The 25,526-nt window shown below is 51.6% G+C and overlaps 1 protein-coding gene across 7 annotated transcripts in view; it reads right to left on the bottom strand.

Moving 5' to 3' along the window:
* Vav2 (vav guanine nucleotide exchange factor 2) overlaps positions 1-25,526 on the bottom strand; it is a 167,686-nt gene that overhangs the window by 42,989 nt on the left and 99,171 nt on the right. For all 7 annotated transcript variants that reach the window (XM_037204643.1, XM_037204645.1, XM_037204644.1 and 4 more), the window contains exon 4: positions 15,227-15,295. In XM_037204643.1, coding sequence (XP_037060538.1) covers positions 15,227-15,295 — 69 coding nt within the window. The remainder of the gene's footprint in view (positions 1-15,226; positions 15,296-25,526) is intronic.

Raw genomic sequence — 25,526 nt, 5'->3', positions numbered from 1 at the left:
GCTGTCTACAATTCCGACCACGTGGAACTGAGGGAAACAGATGCTCCAGGCTTCGGGGGCAGACTGCTCCTGGCAGATGAGACACCTCCCTTTCTAGAGAGAGACACCAGCTTCGCTCCAACGGGCTGGGGGAAGGAAGTGATGGACAGGGAGCTTTGATGGTTACATATTCCACAAGCCAGTGAAAGGGGTCAAATGGGTGAAATTGGAGCCTGAATAGGATCTTGCAGATTGGCAACCAGCCAGCATTGGAGCCCCCATTTTTTCTCATCCTACCTTGTTGTGAGGATACCCAAGACAATTCCAGGATCACCCAGCTGGGTTCCTTCCCAATGAAAGACCTGTGCATGGCCCCTACCTCAGGCTGACTGGAACCAGCTCTTGAAGTATGACTCTTAGCTCTCCTAAGGGCCTAGCTCCTAACTCTCACTTGAAGATGGGATGGCTGGAAGGATCATAGCTCTACTGTGATCTCTAGAGCCCTGTCCTGATTCATAGTGAAACATCATTCCTGTCTCACAAACTCCATGGTACCCAGCTCTGAAGCCTTGGACAGGTGGATGCACAAAAGAGCAGGTGCATATGCTAAACTTGGGTAGGAGGGGTCAGCCCCATCGTCCCCCAACAAAGCAGTGGGTTTGTAAGGAGGTCCCAGCATTTTCTAGTCAGATGAGATCTGAATGGCACCGTTAAGTTTCCCATGAACTTGTGGGTTCTAGCAAAGGTTAGACAAGTTCTCAGCACCCTTACCCCCAGCTGACTCCATATCAGCTACACACACCTGCATCCACTGGCCTCATGAGCAACGCCAGATGGTGGATTTTCAGTGTCTTTGGTAGGGTTGATAATATTAGAAATATACCTTGGCTGAGCCATTCTGACAAAGGGACTGTCCAACACCCGACCCAACCCCATTCCACCTTATCACAGACCGACTGATCTCTCTCTCTCCACTTCCCCACCCTCAACTCCCTCCTGGCTGACCCTCAACAGACCACCTTCCCCACAGCAAAGTCGACGGCATAGACAGCTCTTCCCTTTGGCATCTGGCTTCTTGTCCTCTGCATCATATTCCTGAGCTCAGGAGGATTTGCAGCTAGTCCTTTGCAAAGCTGAATGAGTAATAATCAGTGATCCGATCTCCTTTTCTATGGACACTGGGACCCTTAAAAGTACAACCAAATATGGTGGCGTGTCTTGTAATGCCAACACTAGGGAGGTAGAGAGAAGTAGATCCTGAGGGCTTCCTGGCCAGGCAGCCGAGCCTCCTTGATGAACTCCAGGCCAGTGAGAAACCCTGCCTCAGAATACAAGAAGGGGAGCTAAAGAGATGGGCTCAGAGATTAATAGCACATACTGCTCTAACCAGCTTGTTCCCAGCACCTGCACCAAGTGGCTCACAACTGCCTGTAACTCTAGCTCCAATGCTTTCTTCTAAACTCTTTGGAAATCTGTTCTCACACATGCACATACCACCACCTGACACATACTTAAAAAATAAAATAAATATGAGGCTGGAGAGATGGCTCAGTGGTTAAAAGTATGGATTGCTTTTGCAGAGGACCTGGTTCAGTTCCCAGCATCTACATGGTAGCTCACAACCACCTGTAACTCTAGGCCTTCTTCTGGCCTCCACGGGCCCTGTATATATGTGGTACACATACATGCATGCAGGCAAAACACTCATACACATAAAAACTCACACAACTCAGGTCCTCTATAAGAGCAGCAAGTGCTCTTAACCTCTGAGCCATCTCTCTAGGCCCCTGCTAAGCATTCATTCTTAACAGAACAAAGTCTAATTTCTCAGGGTTTTTTCCTATTATTTTACTTAAGAAACCTTTGTTTTCCTCTAAGCCACAGAGGACTACCCAGCATCTTCTCAGACCTGCACAGCTTCAGTGCTTCTGTTCAGGTGTCTGATCCATCTGAGTTGGTTCTGTGTACAACATTCCCACAGGAATGCTCATGTGTTCCAGGGTTATCTGCCCAAGACTTTCTTCTTTCTAGTTGGCTTCTTAAACATCTTGGACAAAACTCTACCTCACTATATAACTCCAGGCCCCTTCTAGAACTCTTGGTTCTGTCCTCCATGGGCACTCAATTCACCTGCCCATATGCAAACACTGATGCTTCACTTCCATCTATGGAAAGTTTTGCGATGGTGTTTAAAAAGTCCTCCAGCTTTCTTCTTTTACAACACACAATGACTTGTTGGGTACGGGTGCTTGCTATCAGGCCTGACAACCCGAGTCTGATTCTTGGGCTCCACATGGTGGAAAGAGAGAACTAAGCCCACACACTGTCCTCTGAAACTCCACCACAGGCCATGGCTCCCAATTGTGTTAAGTGAATACCGGACATTATGACTGATATGCATGGAGACTCTGGGTCCTGCAACTTCTGACATCGTGTTTATTCTAAGAATGGACCTAGCTGGACTCAGATAAGAGGACATCCCACAGAGGGCAGAGCTGACATAGACCCCGAATTCGGGTTCCAGCTGCCACCACGTTTGGTGGAACACTTGGGTCCCTTGCTATACAGATAGGATGAAGGGTCAGTTGAGGATAAAGGTAGGTTCTGGGCTTCTGCTGAGACCCCTGCCTCCCTTCCAAACTCTTTCATACTTCACCCACAAAACAGTTCTAAAGGCCTGAAGACCACGTGGTCAGGTCCACCACAGTCAACAGCCCTACTTCTCAGTTTCTCTCTTCGTCTTGTTTCTGTTGCTGTCAAAACACCCGGACCAAAACAACGTAAGGGAGGAGGAGTTTATCTGGTTTGCAGGTCCAGGTCCTTGTTGCAGGGAAGTCAGGCAGCAGGACCTTGAAGCAGACAGTCACATCACATCCACAGTCAAGAGCAGAGAACGATGAATTGCACATACATGCTACCACTCAGCACACTTTCTCCACTCTTCGAGAGCACAGGATCCCCTGCCAGGAAATGGAGCCATCCACAGTGGGCTGGGTTTTCCCGTCTCAATTAACACAAGCAACATAATCCCTCACCCATATGCCCAGGGGCCCACCTGATCTAGACAATCTCTCACTGAGACTCTCAGATGATTTTAGACTGTGCCAAGCTGAGAATTAATACTAACCACCATCCCTCCCCGACCTTCAGGGAGTTCTCAGTCCAGTGCTCTGTCTGTCCTGCTGTCAGTCTGGATCCTGACTGCCTTTCAGAGGCACAGGTGTTTAGTTCCAAGCCTGTGGCACTCCTGGCAGGTAGTGAAATGTTCATGAGGCGGGGAAGACGTTAGGTCACTGCGGGTGAATGAACTATTAAGACCCCACACCTCCCCCTCTCTTTTCTCAACTGTCATGAGTTTCACCCCTGTGCCCTGAGTTCCATCGTGACATCAAGTGCTACCACAGACTAAAGCAGCTGGGCCTGGAGACCATGTACGGAGACCATCAGCGCTGTAAGCCTGTCTTCCCTTTCAGTTGGTTGTTAGGCATTCTGTTATAGTACTGAGAAGCTGACAAACGCACCTGGGAAGCAGCCTTCTAGAACCCCATCCACTCAGGATAGATCCTTGTGAGATACTCCTCCACTTTCTCTCAGCTTCTGGCGGCTGTTCAGTGCCTCTGAGTGCATTTTTACATATTTTTTTTCCCCAAGCTTTGTCATTGCTGGCTTCAGGGACGTTAGTCTGACCCTACATTCTGTCACTGCCGAGAGCCAGATTTCCTTAGATATCAAGCGGCCCCCATCTGCATCAGCATAAATGGAAGCTCAGGGGTACCATTATACAGTGACTGGGGCCTCCTTCCTCCCACAGTGAGCACCTAGAGAAAAAAAGCCTCTGAGGGAATCCTCAGGTAGGGAGAGGGTGCCCAGCTTTGCCCCATCTGGTCATAGAACAAACAAGGCCACAGCCCTGGGAAGCTGTGTCACACAGGACTAAGACACTGGGAACACCCCAGCAGATACCCCAGCATCACATAGTACTGAGACACTGGGAACACCCCAGCAGATACCCCAGCATCACACAGGACTGAGACACTGGGAACACCCCAGCAGATACCCCAACATTACATGGTACTGAGATACTGGGAACACCCCCAGCAGGTACCCCAATATCACATGGTACTGAGACACTGGGAACACCCCCAGGGTAGTACTCAACACATACATGTGCACTGCTGCATTCTGCTTTTGCCTTCCCGAAAATCAATGGCAACAGGGCCATCCATCCTGGCAGCACTGTGTTTCACGCACCACTTCCCACCATCTCTCCTTACCACCTTGAGGTCAAACATGGTCAGCCAGAAGTGGGGGAGGGGGGAGAAGAGCTGTTCTGGTGCCTTAACCTAGGGCATCAAAGCCTCAAAGTTGTAGACTCTACACCCCCTCTCTACTCTGCAAAGCTTCCTGCCCAGAAACAGCCGATCTGATCCCTGTCTGTATCCTGGGCCGACCCTCCTCTCCACGTCCTCCACAGAGAGCGCGGAGGGTGCCCCTGAGCAGACTCCCCATACCGATACCATCCGCATTTATGCAATGCAGCCTCTGCCCATTATTTAATTAATTCAGGTCAACGAACAGCTCCATGCATGTTATTAGCAATTATAAAACCAGAGAACTGAAGTTTCACACATGCGTGCTCCAAAGTACTGGAGAGGAAGAAATGAAGAGAATAGCCAAGAGGCAGGCTTTTTTTTTTTTCTTATGAAAATAAAATTATACTGTTAAACAGAGAAATCCTGTCTCAAAAAAACCAAAAAGGGGGAAAAATATAAAAGTAAAATCAAATATGATTAATTGCCAAAAGATAAACTCAGAGGCCAAGATAAACAAGTATCAATCAGATACTTTGAGGTTGACCCATATTTATCCTAAGATCAATTCTGCACCCAAATCTTTGTTGATCCTTGGGACAGAGATGACTTCAAGGTGGAAGCATGGCGGGGACAATGCTTAGATGAGAAGGGGGTTACTTCGGTGTTAGTGAGTGGGGTGACAAGCTCAGGCAGTATGATGGCTAATCTTGGTTGTCAACTTTAACTAAAATCTATGTTGCTAGGCACTCCTGTCAGGGTGTTCTGTAGATCTGTCTGAGTATTTGAAGAGGGAAGAGCTACTCGGAACCTGGGCCATGCTCTCAGGTGGCTGCCCACATAAAAGGGCATGGAAGGAAGAAATCGTTCTGTTTTTAACCTGCTTGCCCTCACTCTCCCTGACAAGTTCATCTCTCCTGTTGCTGCAACCAGTACTAAGTCCAGCTCCTTCAGGACTCCAGTGTAAACTGAAAATGAACAGCTGTCCAGGAACCCTCCGGGACTCCAGTGCCAGACTGCAACTGTTCAGGAGTCAAACACCAGAGACTGTACAACTATTGGACTCTTCGGCTTTCCATCATGAGCCCGACAGGGTTAGACTACCCAGATGGACCACAGCCTGTAAACCCGTCTATCCAACTCCCTTCATTCTATCCCTTCTGTTCCTTAGCGAACCCTGGCTTATACAGGCTTTCCTTCTGGCCACAGTCGCACGGATGTCCCAGAACTTCCCTGCTTCTTATACAAAGGTCTCACCTACACCTCCCAGGTCCTTGCATCCGTAATGACAGATTAGCAAATGTCTAATATGTGAGGACCTTGCTGATGAGATGAGTAGGGAAGAGGCACTGAGTTAGGCTACAAAGTGAGGCTACCTGGGTGATCTGGAGTGCCCTGTGCGGCAGCTGGATTAGGAGCAGGTTGTACAAGGACCTTCATTCCCATTTCCTCGTGAGCTCAATGAGAGCCCAGCTAAGGCGCCAGAGCCTGCCTCAAACTGTCTCCCATACAATCCTCCTCAAGGACCAAGGCCAGGCTGCAGGGCCTTCCACCAGGCCAATTTCAGTCCACCTTACCACAGACCTTAGAAAGTTCAAGTCCCTGCCTAGTCCTGTCAGGAGGCTCCAGGAACACAGAAGGGTGGAACTAGAGCCCACTTCACCTAGGGCCATGCTTCCTGGAAAAGCTGGGTCTCCACCACACTGCAGCTGGACAGCCAGTGCTGGTGAGTACACACGGGCTCCAGGACAGGTGAGTGGGATGGACTCCTACCTGGAACTGGACTCTTGTGTGTCGTCCCTGGTCTGGGAGGTAGTAAAGCAGATCTACGCCATTTCCTAGCTCAGTTTCCCTAGCACAGGCCTTGCATAGAGTAAATGTTCAATGCATGGCAGCCATGGTACACCATCCAGAGGATGGAGGAGAGGTTCAGTCAGGAACATGACTTCAGCACAGGGGCTGTGCTCATGCACAGAACATGGGGCCGGCGAGACAGCGCAATGTGTGCCTGCCACCAAACTTGATAACCTGAGTTCAATCCCCAGAACCCACATGATGGAAGGAGAGACTTGATTCCTGAAAGCTGACCTCTGACCTCTACACATGAACCCACATCCATAACACAAAATAAATAAAGTGCAATTACAGTATTGTTAATAAAATAAGTCTTAGATGCTAAAGAGAAGGCTTAGTGATTTAAGAGCACTTACTGCTTTTGCAGAAGACCCAAATTTAGCTCCTACTACCCATATGGAACAGCTCATAAATGCCTGTTAACTTCAGCTTTGGGGGATTCAAAATCTCTGATCTCCTCTGGCACCTGCACTTACATGTACATACTCCATGCACAGGACATTATATAATAATAATAATAATAATAATAATAATAATAATAATAATAAAAACTCTTTTAAAATTAAGTATTAGAAAGGAATGGAGGGGAGGGGAGGCAGGAGAGATAGCTCACTCAATGGTTAAAAGCACTTGCTGCTCTTCCAGAAGACTCAAAAGTTCCCCACAGCCACATCCAATGGCTTGTAACCACCTATAACTTTAATCAGAGGATCTGGTGCCTCTTCTGGCCTCCTTGGGCACTCAAACACATGGCGCGCGCGCATGCGCGCGCGCACACACACACACACACACACACACACACACACACACACACTTGCAGGGCATAATAGTGGCATGTGCTTGTAATTCCAGGTCTGAGGAGGTGGAGCAAGGTAGATGTCTGGGACTTGCTGACTAGCCAACATGACCTAATGTGATAACTCATTTCAAGAACCTCATTTCAAAAAAAATAAAAAGGATGGTGCCCAAGGAATGGCCAGCCACCAAGGTTGATGTCCACATGTGCTCATTAGGCATTCATACACAGAGACTCCGGGGAAAGAACCCATGGCCTTTCACATGCTAAGCAAATGCCTAAGGACACCAGATTAAACAACAATGAACACAAAAGTTAGACCATGGAAGCCCAGGAACTCGGGGCTGCGCTGGCTCCCGGGGTTGCAGGAATCGCCCTTCCTGGTCCAGCTGCCACGAGAAAGCACAGGAACATATGTGTGGGGAGGGACCGCCCCACACAGTGGCAGGACTGTGACAATTAGACACAGCTGGCCCACATGGCGTGAAGGCACAGTTGCCCCTTACCTGCCCCAGCCTCCTCCTGCCTCACCCTCTCCCTCCTGCAGCTTCTGGAGCCAGCTGCACTGACAGATGCTACCTCCCAACAATGAGGCCTCTTACAATGCCCTGGACTCTTCCAGAAGAGGCCCAAAGTGTCCCCCGCCCCCCCTCCTGCCTGAGCCCCTGCAGCCCACAGCCTCCCTAGCCCACATGGGGGCTGATCCCGGTACCCTGGTTTTCTACAAGGCAGCTGCTGAGAGGCCCAGCTCCCTCACCCTGCAAAACGTGGGGGAAATGAGCAACTGCCCTCTGCCTCGGGCGCTGGGTGTTTACAGGGGACATAAACATCGTGCTGACAGGCTTGGCACACACTGTGAGCTCAGCCCCAGGCGTGAGGCTGGCAGGCAAGCCTGTGACAAGCCACCATGAACTTGTTACTAGGAAACCAAAGGGGACATGGCGGGAGTGTTTCTTCGTTTTGTTTTTCTGCGACCTCAGCCCACACCAGACTACGGTTCATCTCAGGGCACAGGCGGCAGAAAGTGGCTGCTGTGGACTGGATGGTCTGTTTGTGGGGACATATGGACAGACAAGGACCCTAGACACTTTTAATCACTCTCTGTTGGAAGAGTCACTCTACCTACAGGCAGGAGCCAGGAACTACCTGGCCAGACCTACCTGGCTACAAGCCTGTTGGGGCTCTGCCCGACCCCCCACCCTCCAACACACACACACAGAGAGAGAGAGAGAGAGAGAGAGAGAGAGAGAGAGAGAGAGAGAGAGAGAGAGAGAGAAACTACCGCTTTTCTGAGAATTCTTTCTAAGCAGCAGAAGAGCCTAGAAACATCGACAAATAAATAAATAAGCAAGCAAGCAGGCGGCACTGGGTCACAAGGACTGGTCCCATAGGGACACCCTAGGCCCCAGGCAGATGGTCCAGGGTTTCAGTTCCTCCTTGTCACAAGACCATGTGGCCTCCAGCAAAGCACTTCCTCTCCTGAAGCTCTAATTTTCAACTGCAAAATGGAAGACGGAGCCTCCACCTATGCCGTCAAAGCCCTCACCTACGCAGGGAAGTCAGCAGGGGCAGTGTGGGGGACACACAGGACCCTTCACACAAGGACTGCAATATTCTGAGCATCCATCACCCCCTGTGTCCTGTCCCCACCCCTCTCTCGATGGGGATGAGCGCCAGGGTAGATGTGTGAAGACCAGACGACAACTTGAAGGAGTCAGTTCTCTCCTTCTACCTGGTAGGTCCTGGGACTTGAACTCAGGCTGTCAGGCTTGGCCGCAAGTACCTTTCCCTGCTGAGTCATCTCACTGGTCCTAGCTCTTCCTTCTAACACTCTGTGTTAGGTTCAGGTCATGTGATCTGCCTGCTCTGCTCCTTACAGAGGACCTGTAGGGAGCACTCCCTTATCATGACAGTGATGCAGTAAAACAATGAAAACTCAGGGTCAAGGTCACCCAGCACTCTGGACAGACATCAGGGGAAGGCATCCTTTTGGTATGGCAGGGCTGTGGACGGCTTCTCAGAAGTGGCATCTAGGCTGGGTTTTGTAGAATGAATAGGAGTTTGGCAATACCAAAGATTCCGAGTGCATGATTGAACTTCCACAGAGGAACCCTTCGTGGCCTGCTTATTCATTTTTCAGCATTCTCCCTTATGTGGTTCTGTGTGCCACGTCTGTGCTAAATATAAGAGACGTGACATCAGGAAGGCCAAGTCTTCCTATCTCAGGGTTTCTAAAATGCATCGTTGGATTTGGAAGGCCCCGTTAGGCAGGACAAAGCTCCCTGCTGCCTGTAGGAAAATAGCAGCATATCCACACATGGCATTAAAACTCCTTTTTTCTGGATGCCTCTGACAGGAGAGAAAGACCTCGGCTGGCTTGGTCCTGTGAGATCCTGTGCCTTGTCTGCTGTCACATATACCTGAATAGTTAGAGCAGAAGGAGCATGGGGAGCCTGCCCTCCACATCAGGAAGGCCCCTTGCTTTCTCTAGCACAGAGACCCTGCAGTGCTGGGGTCAGGAAACCTACTGAAGTCATGACAGCTGTGGCCCACTGTACTGAGAGGCCCACACTGGAGGGGGCTCACAGAGAGGGGCTGTGAGCAGCCCACCAGCACAGGCCAGATACATGAGACAGGAAGTGTTTCTAAGTCCCCAACCTAACCTGCAGCCCTCTTCACAGGCGAGGGGAATGGGCAGTCGGTCAGACAAGAGGGCGGGGCTATACTCCCAGGTCACCACAGTCAGAACTGCGGGCCCTAAGTTCCCAAGTAAGATATAAATGAGACCCAGACTCTCTCCAGACCCCTGACCAAAACTCAGCAGTGGCTGGCCTGGCATGCAATTCAACAGATCCTGCAGAGTCCTCAGAAGGCATTCCAATAGACAGCTGTAATGGTGGGGACACATTTGCTTTGGTTTCAGTAGTCACTGGTAAGGTGACCATGTTCCTGTAAGCAACAGTGCTAATGAAACTCCCTGGGTCACTGTGGTGGTCTGAGTGTAACTGGCCCCCAAAAGCTCATAGGAGGTGGCACTATTAGGAGGTGTGGCTTTGTTGGAGGAAGGGTGTCACTGTAGGGGTGGGCTTTGAGGTCTCCTATATTCAAATTACACCCAGTGTCACAGTTCACTTTCTCTTGCCTGAAGATCAAGATGTAGAACTCTCGGCTCCTTCTCCCAGTACCGTGTCTGCCTACATGCCGCCATGTCTCAGCCATGATGATATAATGGACTAAATCTCTGAAACTGTAAGCCACCCCATTAAATGTTTTCCTTTAAAAGAGTCGCCGTGGTTATGATGTCTCTTCACAGCAATAGAAACCCTAACTAAGACAGCCACCAAAAGAGAGAGACGGGAACAGAGGTTGTGAGAAAGTACTTGCTGCAATGGTGTAAGGATCTGACGAGTTCAACTCTCCAGAACCCATGCAAAGGCTGGACACGGTAGCAAGCGTTTCTGTAATCCCAATGCTGTTGGAGAGCATTGCAGAGGGGTCAGATGGGAGAAAAATCGTCACCCTCCCAGGTCACTGCCACCTCTGTCACCACCTCTGTACCTCAACTCTCCCAGAGCGTGGAATGCATGCCTCCAAACCTCCTCCAGTTATATATCTCAAGAATTACTGCAAAGCTGTTTTATAATGCAATAAAATATACAGCTATACCCTTACCGAGAAGTTACAGTCCCTGGCGTGGCCATTTGTTTAAGGCTGAAAACTAATTCACCTCAGAGGACAATGAAGTCAGAGCCAGCACAGAGCAGGCTCTGCCATGGCAGACTGTGGAGTCTGTGATCTCAAAGGGACATCTGTGCAGGTTTCAGAGTGCAGACAGAGAAACTGAGGCCCTTGGAGGGACCAAGAAACTTGAGGCAGTAACACAGAGCACTGCCAGGAGAGCTAGACAGCCTAATATGGGTGATGCACACTCTTGCTTTCCTGGGCAATTTCCCACAGAATGCTCCAGCCATATCACCTGGGCACAGAGAGCCCTGAAAGGCAAGAGAAAGACCACGGGACAAAGCCAGACCTTTGCAACCCCAGGGCCCTAACTGCTGCACCTCACATGTACACACTGTTCCTGTGAACAAGAACCAAGACCCTTCTGTACAAGTGGCCACCAGTCCTGCAGATGTGGAATCAGACACTTCCAGAGGCACGCCATCATGCAAATGCAGGTGGCAATTTTTAGAGCAATTGAAAAGCTGGCCTTTCCTTTTGGGCTTATTTTGCTTAATAATGACATTTTTAAGTGGCAGTGTTTTGTGTTCGTTGTCTCAGCCAGCTGCTCCGACTGCTTGATCACACATTACTTAACAATCTGAAGAGGGAGCTAAGAGCCTTTTCTAGTGTTCCTCGCGTATGGGGTTCTGCTCAAGCTCCCAGAAGGACATTTGAAACCACAGCTCCTACTGCCCAGCTCAGTGGCCCAGGGCCATGCACGGTTGTCATGTAACAAATGGATCTGGACCAATCACAAACTATATGCCCAGCCAGGGGACTGACTGAAAACGCAATTTCTTGTTGGCAGCTGTTCTGCGGAAAACATCGCTCTGGAAACATTCTGGGTCAATCAGTTCAAATAAAAATACATTCTTCGGATTAACTTCACCTGCTTCTTCTTCCGCTTTTGATGTGGCTACTAGAAAATCAGCAGTCAGGCATATAACTCATGTTTGTTTTCCTCCACACGGCGCTGCCACGGCCACTTAGAAGCCAGGGAGAGAGATGTTCTCAGCCAGTGCGGCAGATTAGGTGAGAGCCCCTAGGCGCTCATGGTGGTGCCAGTGAGCACCCTGGGGTTCACTCACACCCTCCAGTGCTGCTGTCCTCCCAACAGTCCCAACGAGCAGGTACCGACATCATGTGTCACAAAGAGGAAACTGAGGTACATGGAAGCAAGCAACCTGCCAAGACCACCTGGGCAGGAAATGACAGTGCTAGGCCCACTGCTCCAGCAGTGAACGGTCCAAGCAGACAATCAGGGCCGCCCTCAGGTGAGTTACAAGGTAGCTCTTGTCAAGGCTAGTCTCTGTGCTGTGGGACTGTAAAGGCTCTAGCAGGTGCTACGTGGAGTTCCAGGACCTCTCAGCCAGAGACACAGAGGCAGCCTGCCTGTCCCTTGTGACTTATCTGCCCTCTCCAAAAATTGCCTTTGTGCTTCTACCTCCTGTCTGAAGCATGGGGTCTCAGGAGGCAGGCCTGGCCCTGGCTAGACAGACAGACAAGGCTCAGCAACCAGGCAGCAACCAAACAAATGCATGGCTGATTCGCTGCATACAATGGTCCCTTAACAGACTGTACCTGGAGCTCCAAGGAGACAGCCACATCAGGGAGCCAGTGCTTAACACCCGCCCCCCCACCGCCACCACCACAAGCTACAGCGTCTGGGTCAGGGTGGCTGAAGGGTCCTGGAGACATGCAATATGATCACTATTGAGGATTCAGTCCCTTGTACTCTGAAATGCTCCCCACAACACACAGCTGCTCCCACAAGATGACACTCCTGAGGCAGTCTGCTTGTGTAGTGGGCAAACACTACCAGTTCCAGAGACCAGGTACCAGGAAATCTGCCTTCCAAGGAAAAGGTGGGTGGGGAGAGGGGGCTGGGGAGCATAGAAAATGTATTCAACTCGAGCCACGGGGACAAACTGCAACTTAAAGATTTAGACTCACCCTCCTTCCCTGTAATTTACGGTTCAGGTTTGCAGTAACTGCAAGGTTAGGGATTAAGGGGGCTCAGGGTAAATGTCACCCAGGAGCAGCTTTCAGCTGAGCAAGGCTACATGTTCTCCAACTTGCATTCCTATGAGAGCAGTTCCAGCTTGTTTTGGATAAAGAGTCCAGTGGCAAAGCAGAAGGGGCAGAGGGAGAGGGAGGTGGGTACCCAGGTTCCAGGCCAGACTCACCACATGTGAGTCCTTGAAATTGAAATGCATCCCACGCACCATGGTACACAGGCTACCTCAGGACAGCTGTTTGGAAAACACGCTAGACCTAAATATCAGGGTATTTCATAGCCGGCCCTAAATAAACAAGACCTACAGGGTCCTTGTCCTTCCAAACCCCAGGCTGTGCCCACCTGAGGGACATTTCCAGAAGGTACAGGATGACAGCTGAAGACAGGAAAGCTGCTCTTGGCACTGGTCCAGAGTTCCCCGGCCTAGAGGATCACCCAACTTGGAGGAGAGGTTATGGCAGACTTGACGTCAAAGTCTGGAATGCCACTTACTAGCTGAGTGACACAAAACCTGTTGCATCCTCCCTCTGAGCTCATTTCCCAGTCTGTGAAGGGGAGGCGACAGAGGGTAGAGCTCACAAAGCATCAGAGGGACAGGGTGCTGTGCGTGGTCCCAGCGAGAAAAGCCGGCGAGCACCGCCCACACTGCAGTCCATACAGGGCCACTGATGTCACACCAGGTACACCAGGCAGGTACTAAGGGCTGGGGTCTTCAGACACAGGGCCTGGCCTCAGGACCCTTCCAGTCTACTGGAGACATTTAACCACCCAATCACTGAGTCTCTAAGAGAGAGGTGCAGGCGCTGTGGGCGGGGGCACACAAGGCTTCCCAGAGCAAAGGCACCTAGGATAACCCTGAGCTCGGCACATATCCCAGACTGCAACACCAGGGCAGAGGCGCCATGCCCTTGGGGATCTCCCTTGTGCTGTGCCACCAGCCTGAATCCCTCTGTACCCCCGTGGTGCCCTGCCTGCACCTCAGTGTTCTAAGTCCCTCCCCAACTCTGGAGAGGGGTCAGAGTCACAGTAGGGCCCAGCAAGCAAAGGCCTCAGGCCTTGGATGACTTTCACGGAACCCTTTCCCCTCTTAGTGGGCTCCCTATAACCCAGGAGGGTTCGGCAGATGTCTGAAGGAACTCTGGGCTTCCCACCCATGGGATCATCCCAGGCCTCCAGGCAACCCATTTCAGAATTCCCTCTGCCTCCAGGTGAGGAATCTCCAGCTCTCACAGAACTGCATGACAGGACTGCCAGCCTATGACAGACAAGCTAAGCTATGGATGAGTTCCAGGTATGTCTGACTGCCATCTGTGGGCTCCATGGAGCTCAGAATAGCTATGAATGCAGCCCAGCATAAATCACAAACTCGTTTCAGACACTGCAATTGGGAGGGGGTCTCTTGAGCATTAACTGTGCACATGACAACGTCATATCACAATGTCACAGGTTAGGCACATCTAATAGAGACCCCACAAACACACTGTGCTCCATCTCTGGAGACACCCCAGATGGGGGAGGGTGAATGCAGAAAACCCCAGTATGGGGCCTTAAACAGCAGGTGCTCAGAACATGCTTCCCCCTCCTCCCCCACCCCCCCACCCTGCATATTTAAATCCTTTCTGAGCTTGCGCACTGAGACATGGGGAGAGAGATAGCCAAGGCCTCCACAGAAGGAACACATTTCTCAGAACAAGGCAATATAAGTGGTAAAAATGAGGACAGCGGTTTTCCAGGAGGCCCAAAGGAGCCCCAAGCTTGGGAGAAAAGCAGACACACAGAGAAACACAGGCCAGGGGCTGCCGATAACAAACTAGGTCCTGGACAGACAGACCGACCCAGCTCCTCCCAGCCTGGCCCCTCCCTGTCAGATAAGGTGTCTGACCCCTCTCTCTATCCCAGTCAGGCTCAGGGTGGGCTACTTCCCATCCTTGACAGAGAGCTGGGTAATCCCACACTGGCCACATGATCCCACTCATATGACCACAGCAGGCTGTAGAGCTAGGCCAAAGGCTCTTCATCCTTGTGGGGAAATGACCCAGCTCGGCCTGCATGTCGTAGAGGGGAAAAAAAAAATCCACAGAGGAATTAAGCAGCATGGGACCATTAAGAAATAGGGAGCCAGCGTTCCCCTGAAAGCCACACCGTAGCCAGGGGGCTATGAGGCAATCTGAGCCACAAGCCCCTCTGCTTCGAGCCTACCCAGTGTGGCGCCCAAAGGCCAGGAAAGGGGAAGAACACAAGGACACCTCACCTGCCCAGTGCCACTCCCAGCAGCTCCACAGAGGGAAACATTCCAAGAGAAAGGCCACCAACCATGACCAACAGACACCAAGGCAATTACCAGGCAGCTGGGCAGGCTCCTAGAAGGCGGCATCGGGCGCACAGCAAGAGGATGCCTCTCACTCAGCCACGCAGAAAGCCCAGCCTCTGGCGGGGACACCGCAGAGAGGGCAGTCAAGGCTGCCTTTGCCCGGAGAGCGGCTCTTGCAACTGCTGAGCCTGGGGGCTCCTTCCCCGTGCCCTCCCCGTCACCCTTCCACTACTTACTCGGCCAGCTCTTCCAGGCTTCGGTAGACATCATCATCATTCTCAGCTGTCTCCTCCGAGGGAAAAGGCCTGTAGAGAGAAGCCAAAAATGAGGACAGCGGACCTCTATATCCCTGCCACCGTGGGGACCTGCCCGGAATCGACCCCAGGCCCCACCTGGCTGTGCAGAAGCAGCTGGGCTTATTAGCCCCTTCCATCATTCTGCATTCCAGACCGGCCCTCTAGGTTGGTGGGCTCCTGGGCCATGGGTGAGTCAGCCCTTATTTAGATATCTCCAAGCCTCAATGTCCCATAGGAATATGAAGGATCTGGTCCAAGGGCTTTCGTCCTCTGTCACCACGCCGCCATTATCTACACAGCAGTCATAAAGTAGGTGGGCCTCCCAGGATACCTTGAGCTACAATACAGGGTAGGCAAGTGGCCAGTCCCCGTCCCCCAGGAGGGCAGTTTAGAAGGCTGCCCAGTACCTACTGCTCTGCAGAGCCTGTGAGGACAACAACTGTTACCCACCGGGACTCAGTGAAGACAGGAAAGGTCCTAAAGAGCTCCAACCCCTCACGGCTACCCATCCACAAGGGTGTCCTGTCCTAGGACAGCACCTTGGGGGCAGGAGCTGTGTGGAGATATGGCCCTGAAGGGCAGCACTAGACAGCTGTGACCCCCAAGGCATGTGTCACCACCATATCACAACCCCGTTAACAGCAGCCTCCCTAATGACAGTCCCCTAAGCTGACCTTGTCAGGGTAAGGCTCCAGCCCCTGCTGGGGGGGGGGGGGAGAGGCCTTCATCTTACAGCCACCCGCATGACACCATGTCCTCTTCAGTGTCCCCCACCAAGAAAAACTACACTCAGGAAGAGTGACAAGAAGCTCCATGTAATCAGATCCTGAGAAGGCTCCCAGCCGCTGCCGCCGCTGCCGCCTCCTCCTCCTCCTCCTCCTCCTCCTCCTCCTCCTCCTCCTCCTCCTCCTCCCAGCTAACCAGGGCTTTATAGTTCACTGTCATCAAACTGGTCATCCTCATGTCTCCTTGAAGGCCTCCTGCTTCAGCCCCAGACCCCACAGTTTATACCCCACCAAGCAGCTAGAGCTTGTGGTCAAGACATGGGCTAGCCTCATCTCTTCTGGCCCTCTGCCTCCAGGGGCTCCCACCTCTCAGAAACAGAGCCTATCCCAACCGAGGCACCAGTCAGCACCTGCTCTTCCAGACCAGTACATGCTCAACTGGTGGAAAGCCTCAGAGGGAGAGGCTCCAACCTGGAACACACCTACACCAACAGCCCTAGCACAGTCCTCCACCTGATGCAGACCATGTCTGCTTACTTCTGGGTCTGCGGCCTCTGCAGCTTCAAGCAATAGAAAAGGAGGAGCCATCCCTCACCCTGATCCCCGCCCCATGATCATGGGGCACTGGCTACCAGTGAACGACTGCTGGGGACAGAGAAATGGGGAAACAATATTGGCAGACCAAAGATGGGAACAGGGTGCAGCTCAGAGTGTGGGGTAGGTAATTCAAGGGAAGGGCACCATCTTGTGTCATACTCCTCACCCTCATTTCCTGCAGTTAGGCTCATGAAAGCTTTTCACATCTCATGAGACAGCTGGCTGGGAGTCCTTTACTTACCTCAACTTGAGATGTTGTATTACTTTTTTTTCCATGAAAATGTCACTAGGCTATGATTGGGAGATGCCTGGCATTTCTGCTAACTCTGTGTCCCCAAGACCCATCTCAGAAGGCAAAGGAATAGGGCGAGGGACTGGAGAGATGGCTCACTGGTTAAGAGCACTGGCTGCTCTTCCAGAGGACCTGGGTTCAATTCCCAGCACCCATGTGGCAGCTCACAACTGTCTAAAACTCCAGTTCCAGGGGATCTGACACCTTCACACCACTGTACATAAAATAAGTTAAATAAAAATGTTAAAAAAAAAAAAAAAAGTAGGGTGAGCCTCTAGAGAGTGTCTCTATTGATAGGAAAGGGTGAAGAGATATGGACACATGGAGAATGCCCACAAAGCTTCGGAGACTTTGGGCCATGCAAGCGCCACTCCCACGTCCCCTGCAGGGCCTGTGGCGCAGGACTGGGTACCTGTATCTAGCTGAAACACACATGCCAAGCACAGAGATGGCCTCCAGGGGCGAGTGTTCCCAGCCTGAGGAAAGAACTGTATGCACTCAGTACCAGGATTTGGAGAGGACCCAGAAGAGTTCAGAACACACTCTACCAAAAAATGTCTCCTTTGACATATTGATTACTTTGAGCTAAAAGAAATAGAATTAGCTAAATTAGCTAAGGCAGGAAATGCTCTTTACCTCCCTCCAGCTGGATGAAATAAGAGTCTATGTGTAGCTCTTTGCTCTGAATGGAAACAGTCCTTCCTAGAGGGGAAGTGGGCTCCTAAGACTGAGGAAATCAAGACAACACACACGGCCCAGGAAGTGAACAAAACCAAACAAAAGTCACTGACAGGAAGTTTCTGAAAGGTAAAAGATTTACAAGGCCCCTCTCCCAGTGCTGCATAGGTAGTAACAGGCTGGAGAGATGGATCTGCAGACAAAGGCATTTGCCCCCAAGCCTGACGACCTTCATTCGATCCCCAGGGCCCAAGTGGGGAAAAGAAAGCCAGCTCCTGCAAGCTGTCCACTGACATATACACATACACTAATACCAATATTAACACTAATGCTAATACTAATACATCTTAATGAGTAAGTAGCAACAATTGCTGGAGAGAGGCTATTCCCAGACTGGCTGAGCAGTCTGCAAATTGAACAAGAAGCTCGCCAGGATGCAGCTTTTGTACGTGAGTTGTCACTTATCCTGAGTGGACTTTTCAGTGTCACAACTGCCCTTGAATCACCGATACTCCGGTAGGTAACCCCAGGAATCTCTGGGAGGAACGGTTTCTTTCATCCGCCATGGGCACCTATCTGGGTGAGCAGGCACTGGTCATTTCCCCAGGCAAGCCACACAATGGGAACAACAGCCTTTATTTCACAAGAGAATGTGCACTTGGAAAGGGAATGCGATGAGGAAAGAGGCTGGCGTGAGGAGAGGGCCGCTCTGAGGCCACTCCAGCCACCTGAGGACTCGTGGGGAAGCAAGGCTGGCTTTACTCTCCAGACACTCCTCCTCGACCCACCCACTCCCCCTGTTTATCTCTTAAAGCCTAGGATGATTATGCAAGCTTTGACCATAGGCCCCTTATCTAATCTCACATTTTTTGTGAGATGCCTGCACCTGTGTCCCAAACTAAAATTGTTTTGCTCGAAGGGAAAAAAAGGATAACACTGTTTCTCTCATTAATACACTTTACACCAATTTAACACTAGGCCAGCCCAGGAACCTAGAAGTATCCCAGACAGAGATGCCACTCTCCACCTGCTGCCCTGACCTCAGCAGACAAGCAAGAGGAGACCCTGGAAGGAGGAGGGCCCAGACTGCCCTGCAGGAGCGAAGCCCAGGTCATTCCCCTGGAGGATCTGAAAGGCCATGGGGGAGGCAGATCAAAGGCAGAGAAAGCAGCCAGTAACTTCCAAAGCCACAGGCCAAATCCACTCATCTCCAGGAGACAAAGGTGCCCCTTTAATTAAGTCAGGCATCTCCTCGAGGCCCCAGGTGCATGTTCCAGCAAGAACCAGCTACAAACAGGAGGCCCAGCTGGGGACTGGCCTTGGATATCCACACTGGCTGGGATCCCCTCCTTGCCTGGGGGACAGCTGACATTTTCAGTATAAGATGATTCAGCAGTGATGAGGCCACCTCTCCAGCAGCCTCATCACAGTTCCTGGCCCAGCTCAAAACCTCACCGTCCCCAATCTTAGAGCAGTCACCTTCACTCAGATTAACTGCTGTGTCAGCCAGGTTGCTCTTTGTACATGTTTAACTTTTTACTTTTAAATACTTACGTTGGGGGTGGGGCCGGTGGTGGGCAGAACTCACAGAGATCTATCTGCCTGCCTCTGCCTCCCAAGTGCTGGGATTAAAGGTGTGCACCACTGTGCCCGGTGAAATATTTATTTTTAACTGATACAAAATACACCATAAATGTACCTGCTTGTGGAATAGCATATAATGTGTCGGTATACTTTTTCAAATAAGGATGATGTTCCTTCTATCATATGAAAGAAAATGTCGCCATGGTTAATCCTGAGTATTAACTTGACCAGATTTATTACAGAATCATCTAGAAGAAAGGGACACAGGCCCCAGGGTGTCTCTGAATATGGGTGGTGCTGTCCTACAATCTGGAGGCTGGATGGAGGAATCAGAGATGGGAGAAAGGGAAGAGTCTATGGCATAGGCACATTCTCTGTGTGTGTCTCTATGTATATAGGTCTGTCTCTCTGTGTATCTCTCTCTCCCCGCCCCCTTCCTCCCTCCTCTGTCCCACCATGCCCTCTCCACCACAACGGACTGAAACTTGCAAAACCAACCCTTTCTCCCCACCGTTGTTTCTCTCAAATACCTGGTCACAGCAACCGAAGTCAGACAAGCACCATAAACTCTTATTTATGATAAAATAAAAGTTTCTCTCATATATAATAGAAATGAAAAGTTTTAAAGCCCCATTCAGTCTTACAAAAGTGTGATATGTATAAAATGATGTGGTGGTAAAGGGCTGGGAGGCAGCTTTTGGTGCTGAATGGACCAACAGTGGACAGTCCTGGAGGACACGACCCTGGGCAAACTCTTCACACAGGGTGCGGATGGGTAAAAGTCTGCGCTAACCCTGGGGAGCAGACAGGGGTCCAGAACAACCTTAGAGTCTACACTGCCAGTCTGGCGGAGAAATAATCTCCATATGCATGTGTGTCTCACATATGTATACACGTGTTGGGGGTGGGGTACACCTCTACAATCCCAGAGCTATTATAGAGAAGGAAACAAGACTCATTGGAAGCCCACAGCCCAGCTAGCCCAGCGTACGCCGTGATGAACCAGAGACTCTGCCTCAAACAATGGGAGACCAGGAACAGCTCCCGAGACTGCTGTCTGATATCCACACACACAAATTCGGAGGAGGTGCAGGAGAGGGTGGAGCAGGAGGCACAGGGTTGGTGCTGGGCATCAATGTCTTATGTTTCAATCTCTGAATTCTTTAACAATCTTGCATATATGTATGGCTGTCCTACATTTCTGCATTTTTTAAGAGTCTCTTTCGGTATTGGTTCCGCCCTCTCTTGCCATTTCCTCCACCTGCCCTACGCAATGAGCTAAAACGAGCACGTTAAAGATGAGAGAAGGACAGCGCTGCCCATAAACCTTTACTGCTTTTACTGGAGCGTCACTAGCTGGGGCCACAAAGCCCTAGAGAACAAAGTTACAAATCCAATTAATTTCTGTCACAGCCAAACAAAGACAGGCCACTTGTCCGGGTGGGACAAGCAGGCCAGGCAGCCTACCAGAGCTACATAAGGTTTAGAATCCAGCCTGTGTGGCAGGCTGTGCTGGCTCCCCCCTCTTCCAGTCCCCTCTCCAGCAGCCCCATGCTGGCTCTACTTCAGCCTCTGCACAGCTCCACCCACCCCCCACACACCTAAATCCCAGCATCCCTTGACTCAATGCAAACCCTATCTTGTGTGTGAAGACTTGACCACTCATTTTCTACCCAGGTCCAAGTCTGAGAGCGAAGTGGTTAGCGCCACAATGGCACCGATGAATGGGAGGAGGGTGGGTGGACAGGTGGGCGAAGGGACGGGTGGGTATACGGATGGCGGAGGAAGTGACTAGACTCAGAGACGGCTCGCCGTGTGGGAGAATGAACACGTACGTGGACAGATGGATACAGTTATCAAAGTCCTCGCTCACACTGTTCTCTCTCTGAAACCACGGCAAGCAGCAACCTCAGGCTAGAATCAGGGGGGCATTTTCAAAGAGTACTTGAGAAACAGCAAGAATCTGCGGCTGCTCTTGGGAGCAAATGTACCAGCCTGACTGAGCCCCAGGGAGTCACATTTGTACAGAGGATTGGGAAGTAAAGGTGGAAGCAGATCCCAGCTGATATCACTCTGCACCCCACCTCTGTCTTCAGGCGCCAACCCCCATCTAGTCTCAGTGGGAATCTAGTTCCTCAGCCCTGGCTTTCCAAGGCACCTGGGCTTCAGCCAGTAGAGTTGATCTGTTCCTGTTTGTTAAAAGAGGGGGAGGAGACCTGTGTGATGGCTCAGCAGACAAGGTCACTTGCCACTGAGCTTGGGGACCTAAGTTTGATCTCCAGGACCCATACGGTAGCAGGAGAGAATTGACTCCTGCAAACTGTCCAACAACTGTCCTGACTTCTGCACGTCTCTTTCTCAATGTTGTTTAAAAAGAAAGAATAAGAAGTAAAAGAGGCCACTCTTGAGTCTACACAGAACACATTCTGACCTAGACAGAGAGAGCAAGCCAGCTCTCCCAGCGTGGGTGAAGTCCTCTCTCCATATCAGAATATTCCCGAACACTCACTTCCTCGTGCCCACTTCTGGGAAGCCAAGTTTCCCCTGAACTGGCAAGGGGATTCGGCGGATACTCTCACAGGAAGAAAACCACAGCAGGCAAGAAATCCCCAGCATCTGGGGCTCAACAGCAGCCCAACCTCCTGAGCAGCATCTAATCCCAACGCAGCATTCCTCAGCCCCAGCCCCAGCCTGACCCTCCGGCCTCATGGAGCTGCCCCTGTATCCAAAGATCCAGCTACTGTGCCCCAGGGGCCTCCCCTGACTGCACAGAGGTGTCTCTGGCCAGAGGAAAGAGATTTTAGAAAACAGACAATTAAGGGGGCACCCAAGCTCAAACTTAAAATGAAATTCAATCCCTGCTTTCAACAAGTCCCTCCTCCCCTTCTTCCCCTCCTGCCCCCTTCCCCTTCCAAGGTATGCACAAGACACTTGTTGAAGCTGGCCACTGGCCACTTGTCATAGCCCCAGAAACAGTCGGGGCTTAGCGGTTTCTACCCTAGGACTTCTGTGCCCATCTCTGAACAGTGACCTCCTTCAAGTGCCTCCATTCACAGCCTGTATCTGCAGCAGGTTGTTAGTAGCCAGAGTCAGGACCCCAGAGGCAGCTGCCTTCCTTCCACAGCAGGCTGTGGTGCTGGTGCCAATGTTCGGGGGAGGGGGGCAGGTAGCTCCACCGTTCCTGGAGCCAGGAGAAGGCAGCAGAACCTGGAATGCGCTTTATGAGAACAATTCACACGGGGCGCTGAGCTTGGACACTGCAGACCCAGGAGACACAAAGCTGCTGTGGCCAAAGCTTCCTGCCCGGCTGCTCCTTTTCACGTACTCAGAACCAGCCTGGGAATATAACTGTATGGCTGGTTCCACTCGATAGGACCTTCCCTACCCAAGGATTCTTCCACCCCAGATGAGGGCAGCCTTTCTCACCTCTGTAAGCTAGGCAAGTGTACATACAGCTTCCCAAACCTGCATCTATAAACAACCTTGGCCCAGAACCAAGCTGCTGCCCTTGACTCCATACAAGTGAGCACTGGGGAGAGGCCACAGCCCACTGTCTCCACCTAGTTCATCCCAGTGGGGGCTCCAGAGGCAGGAGCCAAGAGCTAGGCCCCTGAGAGTAAGATATCTGAGTTTCCTGGCTCTGCCCATCTGAGTCACACTACAAACGGTAGTTAGCACAATTGTTTACACTGAGATAAATCAGGAAAAGCTCTCATGCGAGTTACACCCCCTCTGAGCATCCTTTATGTGGCGGTGTAGATCCCTCCCCCACTTTTGACCTGCTCACCCTACAAGCCCGCTCTGCTGGGTCTCAAGTCTCAGGCCTTGCAGACCCTGGAGTCGTTGTGAGCACCAGCTCTGGTTACTAGGAACCTTCTCCTGAAGAAGCCTGTAGGAACACCCAGGTCCCCTCACAATATAGAGGCCTTTGACCTCCAGGTGCTCCTGTACCCTGCTGCTTTCTTCCCATGATGGACTTGAAGAAAAATGTAGCCTTGAAACGAATGTGACCCCAGAAGGGACTGGAGCCTCAGATCGGCATCTGGCTTTGGTGCAGCTTGTCATCGGTCTGTCTCACAAACGTGGGACCCAGAATTTGTTCTCCAGGCTCTGGAGACATTTCAGGAGCAATGTGACATGGCCTGAGACAGCAGCATTTCCCTAGTACATTCCGTGAGAGCATGCACAATGACCTCGAGGCTGTAGACATCTCACCAAATCTTTGTGTAGTGCCCTCACCCCCGGGAGGCCTGGCTGTGCGATATGTGAGAAAGGGTAAGGTTGGGCCTTGAGTCTGTATCCTGTGAGTGACCCAGCCAGAGGCCTCAGAAGCTCAGGTGTGCCTGGAGTCCAGCATCTACCCCTCAAGGAGAGCAACAATCCCCATGTGCAGAGTCCTACAAGGTGACACTTTCAGTGCTGGAATGGGTACAGACTAGTCACCTAGTCCCACATGTTGCAGACAACATGACTTATGGGCCTTAGCCAGGCCTCCACATTGGATCCTGAAACTTCCTCAGACCACAGGAAGAAGGAACCGAGGCTAACCACCCTCAGGGTCAGCTCTGCCCTCCCCAGACACGAGGGCTGAGAGCCTAAGCTGGACAAGAACAGAGGATAGCACCGATGTCAGAAGCCCGGAGACCACACCTGGGGAGCATGACTGAGCCACAGGCCCCTCTGGCACCATTTGCCAGGGAAAAGGCAGCCAAGCAGACTTGAAAGGCACACCAAAGGCTGGGGGATGACAACTGCTTAATTATTCAAACAGGCACCTGGGTAGCCACATCCTAATTGGCAGGAAGGCCTTGAAACCCTGGTGTCTTACTTATTAAAAACAGCCCTCTTACTAAACAGCCCCAACTGTCAAAACAAGCCCACAGACGGTCATGGACCAGTCTCCTCAGCCGACATCCCACCCAGTCCAGACAGTGGGATGAGTGGTGTGCCTTGCCCCCCAGCCACACCCCCAGCTAGCTCTGTGTCAGAGGAGCAGGCCAGTGCCACACCATGAAGGGAACAGAGAGCAGGGTGAAGAGCAGCTTTGGCCCAAGGGAGCTTGAGTGGCTACAGCAGAAGGCAGCAGGAAGCGGGCCTGAAAAGAGTATTTTCCTTTTGAGTTCAGAGGTCCGGGTGGGAATCAGACTTCCAGGAGTTGGGGATCCAACTTCCGAGCCTCAGTGACCTCATCTGATAAATGGGGCAATGCACTTCCACACAATTAGCAAAGGAGGCAATGGTGAGCAATGGTACCGTGATCCTGTTTAAAGTAGAATAGCCCCAGTGACAGCCTGGGCAGAGGAACACAAGGGCTCTGCGAGGTGGAGGCAAGCCAGGTGGGGACAGAGCCTGGTGGTGCAGGAGTTCAAGACCAACCACCAGGATCTTCAATGAAAGTAAGGCTGAAGGAGGGGAGGGTCTCTGCCACTTTTAACAGGATGCAGAAGGTGGGGACGATAAGGCCACTGCCATAGCCTCGACAGTGACCTCTCGACCTCTGCCAAGAGCCAGCAGGGGCAGGGATGAGGGAAGTGGGGTGCAGCTGACTCAGAGCCTCCTGGGGCCACAGCCAACAGGGCAAGACTCCAACTGACCCCCAAGTCCCACGGGGGTCCTCGTGGCCTGTGTCTAGAGCCCCACAGGCAGAGGAAGACACGCTGACGTCAGGGGACAGTCAGACCCGGGCTCTGCTCTGCCCTGCCCTGTCTGGGGAAGCCTGGGGCGGAGCTTCGGCTGATAACTGAGGAATGCTGCCTCTCAGCATCTGGTACACTGAATTCAGCCTCCAGTTTTCTGACTCTCTTCCGGTAAAGAAGCCTCCAGCAGGCAGAGGTTTAGGAGGGAAAGGGAAAAATACACAGGGCATCTTCCCCCTCAGGCAGACCCAGCCCTGCAGCCGTTCTGTCTTTACTAATGCTGTAGTTTTAGTTCTGCTGCTGTGATAAAAAAACAAAACAAACCACTGATCAGAGCAACTTGGGGGAGGAAAGGGTTGATCGGGCTTACAATTCCATACAATTCCAGGTCACAGTCCATTCCTGAGGGGAAGTCACAATTCCAGGTCACAGTCCATTCCTGAGGGGAAGTCAGGGCGGGAACTCGGGCAGCCAGTCACACCATATTCACAGCCAAGAGTGGAGAAGAACCCAGGCAGCCATGCTGCACGCTCGCTCTTATGCTCAGCTAGCGTTCTTCACTCTGGCACGGTTTAGGGACCAGGGGAGAGCGCCACCCACAGTGGACTAGGGCTTCCTATATAGACAATAATCAGGACAACCCGGCAGACATTTTCACAATCTGCCCTTGATAATGCCTCCATAGAGGCTCTCTTCCCAGGTCATTCTAGGCTGTACCGAGTTCACAG

The sequence above is a fragment of the Peromyscus leucopus genome, chromosome 4 (genome assembly GCF_004664715.2).
Source record: "Peromyscus leucopus breed LL Stock chromosome 4, UCI_PerLeu_2.1, whole genome shotgun sequence".
Classification (NCBI taxonomy): domain Eukaryota; kingdom Metazoa; phylum Chordata; class Mammalia; order Rodentia; family Cricetidae; genus Peromyscus; species Peromyscus leucopus.
The sequence above is the reverse complement of the archived record's forward strand: the minus strand, read 5'-3'. Positions and strand labels throughout refer to the sequence as shown.